General features: G+C 39.4%; 2 protein-coding genes across 5 annotated transcripts in view; both read left to right on the top strand.

Moving 5' to 3' along the window:
• The window catches only part of kaznb (kazrin, periplakin interacting protein b), a 114,562-nt gene extending 111,133 nt beyond the window's left edge, over positions 1-3,429 (top strand). For 2 of the 3 annotated variants that reach the window (XM_034083515.2, XM_034083516.2), the window contains one exon: positions 918-3,429. In XM_034083515.2, the coding sequence (XP_033939406.1) occupies positions 918-1,079 (162 nt within the window). In that variant the 3' untranslated portion in view covers positions 1,080-3,429. The remainder of the gene's footprint in view (positions 1-917) is intronic. The other variant, XM_034083517.2, reaches the window with a different exon arrangement.
• Positions 3,430-4,157: 728 nt separating this feature from the next.
• On the top strand, positions 4,158-10,414 carry tmem51b (transmembrane protein 51b). 2 transcript variants are annotated; one of them, XM_034083648.1, is made up of 3 exons: positions 4,158-4,438; positions 8,033-8,444; positions 9,232-10,414. In XM_034083648.1, exons 2-3 carry the CDS (start codon positions 8,047-8,049, stop codon positions 9,683-9,685), a joined length of 852 nt encoding a protein of 283 aa, XP_033939539.1. In that variant the 5' UTR covers positions 4,158-4,438; positions 8,033-8,046; the 3' UTR covers positions 9,686-10,414. The 2 variants fall into 2 exon arrangements, with proteins under 2 accessions (XP_033939539.1, XP_033939540.1); XM_034083649.2 differs by lacking the exon at positions 4,158-4,438 and adding an exon at positions 5,503-5,656.
• Positions 10,415-13,348: the final 2,934 nt, after the last annotated feature.

The following is a 13,348-nucleotide window of genomic DNA, read 5'->3' on the forward strand; positions in this document are numbered from 1 at the left end:
CAAATCATATTATAGGAGCAGATATTGTGCATACATATACAAATATATATTTGTTCAGTTTTGTTTTAATGCACCTTTAGCAGCTGCAATTTCCACCCAAACAACACATGCATGAATACAGAAAGAAATACAAGTCTAAGTTTTGAGAGAAAGTTCCTTCCTCATGTAGGATGTTTTTCCTCATGGGAGTTGATGTTGACAATGGGATTTCGAAAAGCCTTTCCAAGGTTTGGAAAGGTGAATTGTTTGTCGCAGCATGATTTAACAATATGGATATAAAAGAAGTACGTGTAGAGTGATTAAAAGACTATGACTGTATTTATTTATCCACATTAGTCAGTAGTCTGCAATGTAGTGTTCGTTTTTAGACAGTCTCAGAGGTCGCGTTAACCGAATATTTTCCGTCTGACGGATTTTTTTTAACAATGACGGACAAATCTGAAAGCAGTCCGTCATTTTGACAGATTAGAACAAACTCGGAACAGCGCCAAAGTTTCCCCGCAGCGAGGCTCCGGTGTTATTCCGTGTTATGCATGCCCTCCAAAAAGGAAATTATACCGTTTCCAAACCTAACTGTGCCGTACAAATCATTGAAATGTCTGTGAGTTTTGGCTTTACGCTGTGCACGCTCCCGCGAGGTGCAGCAGCCATGCATAACACGGCGCATGTGAACTGTGTCCCCCCCCGTTGACAGTTCACGAGCATGCTCCCCCCCCCCACAGTTGTGTAAAGGCCGACGGGTAATTCTGGAGTTTTACGATCCTGTCCGTCAAAATGACGGGCAGCGAAAAAGTCTAGCGCAACCTCACTCACTTCTATTTAACTGACAATATGTGGATTTGATTATTTTCTTGATTTGATTTCTGACTTTGAGAAATAAAATCCACATTTTGTTTAATGTCCCTTTGTTTTCCCAGAGTCCGCTGAGGTTACGTGCTAGCAGCCAATCTGTGGAGCGCGGTCTGGGCTTCCACGGCGGCTGCGGCTCCCCGCCCCGAGAGGCCCGGGTCCAGGCCGTCCCGCGGGCCAGAGGCAGCCCCATGCACACCTTCAAGAGTGTAGAAATCACCAACGTGTGATCAGCCATCCAGATCGCTCACACTGTTACCATTGTTGACATTGTTATTGTATTATAGTTGTTTTCTACTGAGAGTGACCTACACTCGGCATCGTTGGACTTTAAAGATGAAGTCTTATAAGGGATGTACCCCTTAATAATTCCAATATATTATTATTTTGTCCAATATAAAAACAAAACTTGAATAGAAACAAAGATCATTTTGACCTGATAATTGTAAATATAAGGAAGAGGGAGATAATTTAGTTAGTTAGATTTCCAACTAAATGTCCGGATGAGTTTCTTATGACAAGTTTATAGAAGGCTGTTGTGACCTAGCTCAAAAGGCCACAACAAAGACCATATCAACGGTTTAACAAAATATGTTTATTAAAGCAAGTGGTTCAAATTAGCCAAATGAATTAAGTGCAAAGCAAGTAAAGCATGAGGTGTGGATGTCAGTGTTATCAGTAATGTAAATGCAGCGTGAGGATTGCATGGACATGTATAAGTGTGAGAGTGTTGAAGTGCACAAAGTGAAGCAACTGAAGAACTCATAGCATACTCAACCGAAACCGGGTGCCTGTAGAAGAAAGCAGAGGGCAAACAGAGAGGAGCAGAGGCTTTAAATAGCTGCAGGGCACCAGACCCAGGTGCCCTGAGTTACTGCAATCAAGGCAATCAAGACAGCACAGCCACACCCTCTCCAGATGAACCCACAGGGGCATCACAAAGGCTTACATTTTGATAACCTCCAACAATAGCTGGAAACAGTGTTGTTCTTCTTTGATGCCTTATACAAACAGGTCTCACAGCACTGTTGTGTCCTGCTCTAACTACTTCTTACATTAAATGAAAAATAATACGTGAGATGTAGGAAAAAAGTCATAACACATTTTACGGTAGAGATACATATCCTCTGTTATTCTTTTGAGAAGACATGAACTGTGTGCACTGTGCAGTCAGAAGCCCTACACTGAGGCGTTATCTGTAATCATAAATGTTATTAATACTGCAACAAATAGTAGTCCATTTTTTATATTTTAAGAAATGTTAAAGCTGGAAAAATCCATATTTTTCTTACAGTTACAATATGTTTTCATTTAATTAAAGAACAGATTTTCTTTTGGTTTTCATTGAATGTAAATGTTTTGAAATTTGTATTGAAAGAACATCCCACAGATGAAACACACTGTTGAATGTTGAGTTATGAAGGTGATAATGTGTAAAGATGTAAGCAATTGATACATGTTTATACTGTATAAGCAGTAAGCACTGAAGAAAGGGAATTCTGTGACTTATATTATAAAGTAAATAGAGAGAATGTAATGGTATATTTTGTAAGGTTTAATCATGTTTTACAACACACAGTAACGTTTCTTCCTGAGCATGAAAACTCACGTGTGAGATATATAAATAGAAAACAGGTTTTCTGTGACTTTCTGGGCAACTGGTTTATTAACCAAGGGCCAACTTGTATAAGCGGGAAGATTAGACAAGTTCAAACCTGTATGGAAACAGAAGGAAAGTCAAAAGGTGTTTGCTATGATGTTCAGCTTCCCCAGCTGTCAGAGATTTCATGTACGTCGACATTAAAGCTGAAATGATGGTCAACTTATCTATCACAGCCCTGTCGTTATTATTTTTTCAAGACAACTTCATTTAAGTCTCTCATAAACATTAACCAAGGGATTCATTATCCTATGAAAATGTTGAAGTGACATGGATTTGTAGTGCAGATAGCGCTATTTCAGAAACATGGCCGAAAGTGACCAAGAGTCATATTAGTCACATAGCTTTTTGAAAAGATTTTGACTTTATTATTGCATCAAAAATACGTTTTTCATTTTGTTGACATAGGATTGAATGATTGTTTAACCTTTAAGTGAGTCTGAGACGCAGTCACACCTTAGAGAACCATATCAAGGATAGCTTTAATTAAACGAGACCAAAAACAAATATAAAGGAACCTTTTGCACACACAAAAAACCTCATGATAGCCAGAACATAGTTCAATGATTAACAGCCACAGTTGAGACATTAAACCCAAAACCATTTGGTCCCCTGATCTCTATGGGATAGGGGGACCTATACTGTCGTTATGCTCATGCCTAAAATCATAACCTAGATTAGCCTCTGCTAAATTACAACAAATACAACTTTTATCATGTCACATTTTCGTCACATTTTCATTGATCAAAGCTTATATTTATTGTATTTGGTAACAGCAATTGACAAAATCATTCTCACCACAAAAAATCTACTAATATCCAGCTTTTTATAGAATCCCACCTTCCTTCTCAGCAGATGTGGTTTGCCTATTGTTAACACATTTGTAAGCAATCATTTGTATACTGTACATGTTGAAATGAAATAAAAAAGGGAGATTGAGCATATTCATCTCCAAAAAAACGTGTCAACTTCATCCGCTGATGAAGATTGTGTGAAACCATCGATCTGATGTGAAGCCACAGCTACTGTTTTTGTGAGCTGTGTACTCTTGATGTTCGTGAAGATACAACTGCCGGCCTACTACAAATAATATGAGCTGAATACGTAAGACCAAAACATGTAATAATAGTTGATTTTTCTCTACTACACAATAAAGGAAAAAGTTTGCAAAGCCAAGGTGGGCTTTAATTTGGATTTAATACAATTGTAACAATAATCATAAGAGAAAAAGTGGTTGATAGTTTAAGTGATTGTCAACCAAAATTCTGAAAATTACCAGTTTCTAGCTTCTCAATAGTGAGGATTGGCTGCATTTATGTATCTGATATGATATATGGTCAAACAAAAGAAGCTGGTTGAAGACTTCTGGTTGAAGACTTCTGAATATTTTAGATATGTTGTATATAATGGACTATTGCATTAAAAAAAGCAATAGATGGACTTATAAATATCTGAAAAAAATAAGATAATAATAATAATTGTTTATTTTAGAAATATTCTGAATGAAATTAGGTCATATATAACATTAAAGTGTTGACTAACTACCTTATCTTTGTTTTGTTGTAATATATTGTTTAATTGTTCTGTTTCCGGGTGTGTCCTTGTCCCACTCACCTGTCCACAGAGGAGATTCAGAGGGCGGCGCTAGGACCATGCGGGGGACAGACCGTCGGTACAACCAGGGGAGGGAGGTTTCACTACGACTGGAATTTGAACAAAGTTCTTCTTAAAACATTCTTACCTGTAGCGGCTAACCTTTTATTTATGAATAGAGCGCTTTTTTATTTAAAATCTCAGTTGAACAGGGCGTCGGTTTTTCGCGTCTATGTCGTCTTCCTCTTTTCTCGTGAGATCTTCCTGAAAACACCTGCGTGCTTCAGGTAACTCACCAGTGAGGAGTGAAGTTTCTGGGCAGTGAGCGGCGGAAAGGTAAGGCCTCTTCCAGATCTCCTCCACAAGGTTAGACGATAAACACTATCAGATTCACCAGAGCCAAGAAATGCGATGTGAATTTATTTTTATGTTTTTTTGTTGTTGTGTCCGGATACATTTAGTTGTTAGTGCTGCTCCATTGAGGAGACGTGTCCTCCCTCTGAGGTCCCTTCCTACTTCACAATCAATAAAACCGCTTGCTGAACGACGTAAACACTCAAGAAATATTTCATTTGTTGTAGCAAATAATGTTACCCATTTGAAAGCCTAAAAGAAGCAGACGGCAGGCTTGTCATTATAGACGGATATGCTGCTTTTAATGCTGGCAATGTCCTGATGTTGAACAGGACACACCCATGCACACCGCCCAGCGGCAGGAAAGATCACGTTTGTTTGTGATAAGAAAAACAACTGTATAAAGGATAAAGAAGGTCAGCATGCAAACTAACACAATTACAGACAGACTACAGCACCACCATACAATCTGGTTACCATGGTTTGCCTTTATTATGGAAGTTGTACAGCAATTATGGTTATAAATGAAATGCAGGTCATCAACAGTGCATGTAGTCCATCAGTTATCCTGGTGTTTTATTCAGTGATCAGACGCATACTAAAGAAGGGCTACACATATCCAGCTGTTTTCTCTCGTCATGGCAAATCCACTTCTTATTTACTGTAGAGAAACCTAACAATACTGAATCAATAGCATTACTTCCTGTGTTACAGACATACTCTGTTTTGCATGAAACATTTATATATGGTAAACGTGGGAAAGGGATGTCATTGAAAACCTGAACCATGACTTCCTGAAAGTGACTGATTGTAGAATTGTGTAGTCATTTCAGAATTAATATTTGTTCTATTTAATAAAGACCGTACTTCTCCATGTAGTAATGTAGTGTATTGGATCAGAGCAGTTGCACCGGGTATTGTACTTTATTAATAACCACAGAAAGTGTTTTTGAGAGCTGTCTGTGTAATCACAATATTATCAAAACATGATATATTACAATAGGACACATTCACACATGCAAAATAAACTCTTCTATTCAAATACATGTTCTTAAGTCAACAATAACAGCAGGACATTTAACACCTGACTTTACTTTTCAGGTGAGGCCTTGTTGTTACAATAACAACTGTCCCCCTCAAACAACAGCTGAGAGGAACTTCAATCACTCTGAGGCAAAGGGACCTCAACAACCAATAAATGTAACAATCTAATACATTTAAAATATTTTTTAAAACAACATCAAATTAAAACAACTCAATATTAAAATAATTTAAAAAATTGCCATAAACAGCAAGAACATTGTTTAGTTAACATGTTTAACATTGTACACAAAATACCACATTATTAGTATTTACAACACAGACCTATGTTATCTTATAGACATTTCAATATCAATGAGACATTTAATAGTCTGCAAGAAAGGAACTAACGCCAGCTTCAGTATCACAAGTGAATGCACTGTGATTCTGGTGCCTGTGTATCAATACCGTTTTCCACTCTTTAAATCTTGTGTACAGAGAGTCTTGTGTAAGAGGAAGTTTAATTGCAGGGTGTGATCCTTACTAAGGGTTGGACTAATTAATTTGCATTTTGGCAAATTGGTCACTTGCTTGAATACTTTCCTCTTTAATAATGAATCAAAATGCCATCAGTTCATGTGTAAACCCAATTTGTGTGTCAATCCTGTCCTGAGTATAGAGCAGCTGCCGGCCAGATAATGATATAAGTTTTAACGGAAATACTTACTTTAATTTATGATGTACATACAGTAGATCTATACAATTTTATTTGACACATTGTCAGTTTACAGAATTGCTAATCCCACCGCACAGCTAATACACTTAGGGGAACACTAGGATGGATCTGGGAATAATTGTATTCTGTACTATAAATAGGTGCCTCAGACACTGATATGTTTTTATTTCCAAAGCTTTTCTAGCTAGCTACTTATTTCTATATATTTGTTTCAAAATATTGAAAATGGCGTTTCCAAAGTCAGGACAGGTTGAGTAAAGAATGTGTTTTACTTTTTTTCCCCGTACCTATTGCATGGAAGAATCTACAGAATGTTCCTAAAATTCAAAGCATGGCAACTCTTAAATGTGTTTATGTAAGGATGATTAACTCTTAAACTTTACAATAGGTGCAAAAAGAGAGATAGGCTACTTACTGTGAACAACCTGTATCACAAGGTCAAGTCATTTATCATCCATGTCACTTCAAATATTTGCCCTGAAGTGTTCACATGTAATTCTCTCCTGCAGCCATGAATTTATTTGACTGGAAACAACCATTGCTTCAGTTTGAACGTGTTTACTGTCTGATGCACACCTTGTAGATGCATAGATTTTGGCACTTTTATTTTACCCTGTTTTCTTTGAATCTGTACTTTAATTGATCTGCTTGTTTGTTGTAGACCGTTTGTTTAGTGCAGATTCTCCTTATACAATTAAACTGGCTGATGGAATGATTCAATGGCCAATAATGTGTGTGTCATGATAAACCTTGACACATATTATTATTCTTATGCTCTTTTCATCACCAAGGCCATTTTTGTTGTGTCTCGCCATTCTTTAAGTGTGAGTCACTCAGCTCCATGAAACTGTCTCCCCGCTTTTCATGTTAAAACATGTGTGGAGCTACCACATGTGTTGTTTCAATGTAACCTGTTTTCTTCTCATCCTTCTCTCTCACTCTTGATGCTAAAAATAACATTATCTTTTCACAAATGCATATTTGTGACGGTGACAAACAGGCGTAATGCAAATATTCAGTCAGGACATTGTATTAATTGTTGGATGCAGCAATACATAGCTTTTCAGAGCAAATCTGAGCAGGCTTGAAACAAACCCCATAAATCCTGAGATGTAAAACATTTGAATGGACAAGGTCACACTTTGAACATCGCATACACTGTGCTCTAAACGAAAAGGTGGAGGGCGCAGGAAGACTGTCACTTGCACATGCAGAATGAAAAACGCTTGGAGAAAAATATCCAGCATACAGATACAATGATTATCAAATGTGTAAATGTACATAAAGTGTTAAAGATGGACCTTTTGTGGAAATGTGTGACTGACCGATTTCTGGAACCTGATGCAGGACAAAGCCGAAAGGCATTTGTCTTACAATGAACTTGTTATATACACAAACTGTTGCAATGATTGATTACAAACCATATGACTAGAGCTGAAACAATTATTCTATTAATCCATTATTCAGAAAATAATCAGTATTTTATTGGATAATGATTGTTGGAGCCATTCATGTGACTGTAAATCTACCTGCCTGAGCGTCCACGAGGGTCCATTCAGGCATAGCTGATGGCTGGTTATGACTGATGCATAATTGTGAACCTACTTAAAAAGACGTTTGTCAAGGAGGCTCAATTCTGGAAAAAGAAAAAGCTCCCTGTACTGTAAACCACATGGGTTTGCATAACAACTTCATCATGGTTAAAATACATCTTTGTCAAATCATATTACTTGAATCATTTGATATGATTACAGAATGACAGTTTCACAGTGTAAGTCTTTATCTGTAGTCTCTTCTCACTGTGATCCTCTGTGTTGCAGCTTGTCCTGCAGGGATGTGTTCGAGTCGAGGTTTATGCGGTGACGACAACCGTCCCAACAGAGCCTCCAGCTCAGAGGGCTCCGGCTCAGGGGCCCACTATGCCCTGTGTGCCCTGGGAGTGGGACTCATCGCCCTGGGCATTGTCATGATCGTGTGGACCGTGATACCCAGGGACGGAGAGGACATCCCCAACTCGGCCGGCAACTCCACCGGTAACCCTACCACCATTGATCCGGAAGAAGAGGACAAAGATGCAAAATCCTCTACAGTGGCTATGGTGTTGGTTGGAGTTGGTGCCGCCATGTTGCTTTTATCCATTTTCCTTGGCGTGAGGAACAAGCGGAGGCGAGGCAACGCAAGCAGCCAGGCAGTGGCAACAGGAGTCCCCCTCATGATCGATGTGCCCGGGCAGTGAGTAGTGGCTTTTTCTTTTTGTTTACATTTCATATCTGGTGGTGTGAACAAAGCTACTTTGTATTGGAAATATACAGGCTTCCAGGCCTTGAAACATTTCTACCTGCAATATTTAAAGCCACAATCCTACATTTTCATCAATACCGTGATCTGGCTAAGTTAGTTATCGGGCTCAATAAGACCGATATTGTTGTCACATAATTTAATAGTTTGAAGTCCAACTAAAATATTTATTATGGGAGGGTTTCTAAGAAACAACGTCTGAAAGAATTATGACTGGACTCTTCTGTTCAGCACAACTCCACGAGGCTTTAAGTGTCTTTTAGCCCATCAGTTATTTTTACTAATCACAGTCTGTTTTGGGTAAGTCTCGCCGCTCTCATAGCATCATTTCTGGTCTCAGTGGGCAGCTGTACACCTTCCACTCAGTACCAGACCACACAAAGACACAGATAGCTGGTGAAATACTATAGCATGGTAGAGGCCAACAAACTCATAAAAGACAGTGAATAATTGACCTTTATTTGATAGATGGACACAAACAAGATAATGATAATGTGGCTTTCTATCTGCTGGATGTGAACATTTGAAAAGGTTTGCCCACACCTCATCATATCCGCATAAAAAGGGATCATTTGGAAATGTAGTATTAGCAGCTTATTTCTGAGGCCCCCTTAGTGGCAAAAAAACCGATGCATAGCAGCTTTAGCTTTAATTATTTTCCTATGTATTTTGTTTACACTGCACTTTCCTACTGAGGCTCATCTCTGACGTTCTATTGCAGAGCTGCAGACCCAACTACATTCAACGTGCCAAGCTACGAGGAGGTTGTTGGCAGCGATGACTACCCCGTCCGCCACAGCAATCTTCGCAGCAGCACTTCCCAGCTGCCGTCCTACGAGGACATCCTAGCTGCTGTGGAAAACGAGGGTAGACAGACCACTGACAACCCCACTGAAGACGCTCCTCCGAATGATGCCGCAACAGCTCTGGCTGAAGCTCCAGCTGACCCCCCCTCTGACCCCCCTGGCCTCACTTCAAACCCCAGCCTGCCCACCCGCAGCACCAGCCGGGCCAGCCGTCTACTGCGGCCCCTCCGGGTGAGGAGGATCAAGTCAGATAAACTGCACCTGAAGCACTTCCGCCTTCAAATCCGCACCCCCACACAAAATCCAGTGACCATTGAACCCATCACCCCGCCACCGCAGTATGACAACAAGGTGCCAGAATTAGAGTAGTGTCTCTCGCTGACAGCGTGATAGAGGCCCAGTAGGAGAGACACCCCTGAAATGAGAACATTGTCTTTATTACTGATGCTTGTGATCAGCATATTTATTCTGTTATAAAGCAAAATTAAGTCTCTGTGTTAAAGATTCTGCTGTCAAAGTTGAGATTTTGTCCTGACATCATTTATGCCAAACATGCCTTTCAGTTTTATTTAATAGCTATTTGTGTGTTTTAATAGACAATATTGTTAACTCATATAATTGTTTTTCATCTGACAGAAAAACGAAATATTCTGGGTGGGTTGCTCCTGATTAGTTTTGAGAAGTTTAAACCGTATTGTTGTGATTCAAAAGGGCTGAAGGGAAAAACATTTCTGGAAATTCTGCTATTAAGTATCATACAGTGTGCAACCTTTATGTGATTGGTAATGCACTGAGAACACAAATGTAGAATGTATTGTCCATATTTGTTATCGCTTGTTTTTAAGTATATTGTCTTAAACAAACTGTTTCCTGAAAATGAAAATGCCCTCTGTATGATGTAGTGTGACTGTGAACTGTACAATTCTTAAAACAGTTCAAATCTACTGTAACACTAACCAGAGAAAAACCATTGGATATTCTGGTACGGCATGGGTGATATCAATGCATTGTTTTCAGGACTTTTTTAGTGTTTAAATATTTAAACTTTGCTGTATGATGTTTGTAAAAAAAGTGGTGAATAAATGTTTTTCTATTTTATTCATGATCATGTCGAGATTTTATACTTTTTGTTGTTAAATATCACTGAGAAATACTTCTGTTCGTTTAATTGCTTAAACATTAACTCACTTATATGCCAAGATCATTAGAAGTAAGTAGGTCTTCTACCCTCTCCTAAAGAAACCCACTCTCAACCCGTCAGATGTTATAAACTACAGGCCTGTCTCTCTCCTCCCGTTCCTGTCTAAAACACTTGAACGCGCTGTCTTTAGACAACTCTCCTGCTATCTCCATCAGAACAACCTTCTGGATCCGCACCAGTCTGGTTTCAAGGCAGGTCACTCCACAGAAACTGCCCTCCTTGCTGTCACTGAGGAACTGCACACTGCTAAAGCAGCCTCCCTCTCCTCTGTCATCATCCTTTTGGACCTGTCTGCTGCATTCGACACGGTGAATCATCAGATCCTCCTTCGCACCCAAGAACTTGGAGTTTCAGGCTCTGCACTTTCTCTCCTCACCTCATACCTCAAAGACCGCACCTACAGGGTTACTTGGAGAGGGTCCGAGTCCGACCCTTGTCAATTAACTACAGGGGTCCCTCAGGGGTCTGTTCTCGGTCCCCTCCTCTTCTCCTTGTACATAAACTCGCTCGGATCAGTCATTAGCCCGCATGGTTTTTCATACCACTGCTACGCTGACGACACCCAATTAATTCTGTCCTTTCCCTGCTCAGAGACCCAGGTCGTCGCACGCATCTCTGCTTGTCTAGCTGACATCTCTCAGTGGATGTCTGCTCATCACCTCAAGCTCAACCTTGACAAGACTGAACTGCTTTTCCTTCCGGGAAAAGATTGTCCCACTCTTGACCTAACAATCAACATTGGCACCTCTGTTGTTTCCCCGACTCAGACTGCAAGGAATCTGGGTGTGACCCTAGATAACAACCTGTCCTTCACTGCAAACATCGCTGCTACAACCCGCTGCTGCAGATACACGCTTTACAACATCAGGAGGATGCGTCCCCAGCTGACCCAGAAAGTGACGCAGGTTCTGGTCCAGGCTCTCGTCATCTCACGCCTAGACTACTGCAACTCCCTCCTGGCTGGTCTACCTGCATGTGCCATCCGACCTCTGCAGCTCATCCAGAATGCAGCTGCTCGTCTGGTCTTCAACCTTCCTAAATTCTCCCACACCACGCCGCTCCTCCGCTCCCTCCACTGGCTTCCGATAACTGCATCCACTTCAAGACAATGGTACTTGCGTACCATGCTGCGAATGGATCTGGCCCTTCCTACATCCAGGACATGGTTAAACCGTACACCCCAGCACGTGCACTACGCTCTGCATCAGCCAAACGGCTCGTTGCACCCTCGCTGCGAAGGGGACCCAAGTTCCCATCAGCAAAAACACGTGGGTTTGCTATCCTGGCTCCAAAATGGTGGAATGAGCTCCCCATTGACATCAGGACCGCAGATAGCTTACACACCTTCCGGCGCAGACTGAAAACTCATCTCTTTCGACTCCACTTCGAGCGATAGAACTATTAACAAAGCACTTATATACTAATAAAGGGCTGGCTTATCTAAAGCCAGTTGAGTAGCACTTGAAATGTTTTTGCTCTATGAAGCCTGATGTACTTATATGATTCTGTTTTCTTCAAGTTTGTATTTTGTTGGTCGAACGCACTTATTGTAAGTCGCTTTGGATAAAAGCGTCAGCTAAATGCAATGTAATGTAATGTAATGTCTTCTAAATATGTGTGCCACTCACTTTTGATGTTTTTTCATGCTGCAACTTTGATAAAGCTGTATTTATTTTGAGAGAGATAAATATCTTCCTTGTGCTTTCTGTTAATAAAATCTAACTGTAGACGTTTGCTTTGTTTTATTTGTTGTCACATTGACAAACTCCCTATTTGATTTTCTGTTTTTGCACCAACTGCGATATGTCTTAATAATCATCGGTTAATATTCAGCACCCTCAAGTGGTTGAAAAGGGTAAAGTCCAAACTAGGTTGATTCGACCTGTCAGTTTTAGTTATACTATAGGTGTTATATTGGAATGCTTATTTAACATTTACCATTAGTAAATTAGTCTATTACACATGTACCTGGTTAAATAAAGGATATATATATATATATATATACATATTTGTTTTAAAGGGAGATATTTAACCCTTAGATGCACCAGTTTATAGAAAAGTATCCATCTATTCATACTAATTTTATTAATGGCAGCACTATTCACATTATTTACTTGCGCGACGCGCGTACATGTAAAAGCCTGCATTGAATGCATAACTTCTGGGTATTGAGGAAATTGGCAAACACAAGTAGTTGAGAAAATAGCTGACGTAATTTTCCTCTGAAAAATAATTATAGCTTGACATTTTTATGACATGCAGTACTACAACTTTTCTAATAGTTTTTAATGACATGCCATGACATTTATTAATATCTACTACTATATTGCAGTGTGATTGTTTTACGAGACACTATATTATCACTTTTTGTCAACATTTTCAACATTTATGACGACATACTTCACTTGGACTTTTTTATGAAATAGTTGTAACATACTGTAATATGACATTTTTATGTTTTTTTAGGACCTTCCTCGCTATGACTTGATTGCTGTTTAAGATATACTATACATTATATGACATTTTTATGACTTTTTTGACTTATTTATGACTTTTTCTTCCATAATGTACAACTGTATGATTTTTTTTATGACATAGCCTACCATAAGATAATTTTGTAGGAGATTCTTATGACAGCCTCTGTAGTATGACATTTTACGACATATTTGTTTACAGATTATAGTATAGTATAGTATGACTATTCTGTTACAGTTGTTCTTGAGATTTTTTTAACGTAGGCTTATAAGTAGGCCTAACTCTGGAATTGAAGTAGGCTATACTGGACATTAGCATAACATGGGAAAACTCAAGTAGGGTTATTTAAACATATC

The sequence above is a fragment of the Pseudochaenichthys georgianus genome, chromosome 5 (genome assembly GCF_902827115.2).
Source record: "Pseudochaenichthys georgianus chromosome 5, fPseGeo1.2, whole genome shotgun sequence".
NCBI lineage: Eukaryota > Metazoa > Chordata > Actinopteri > Perciformes > Channichthyidae > Pseudochaenichthys > Pseudochaenichthys georgianus.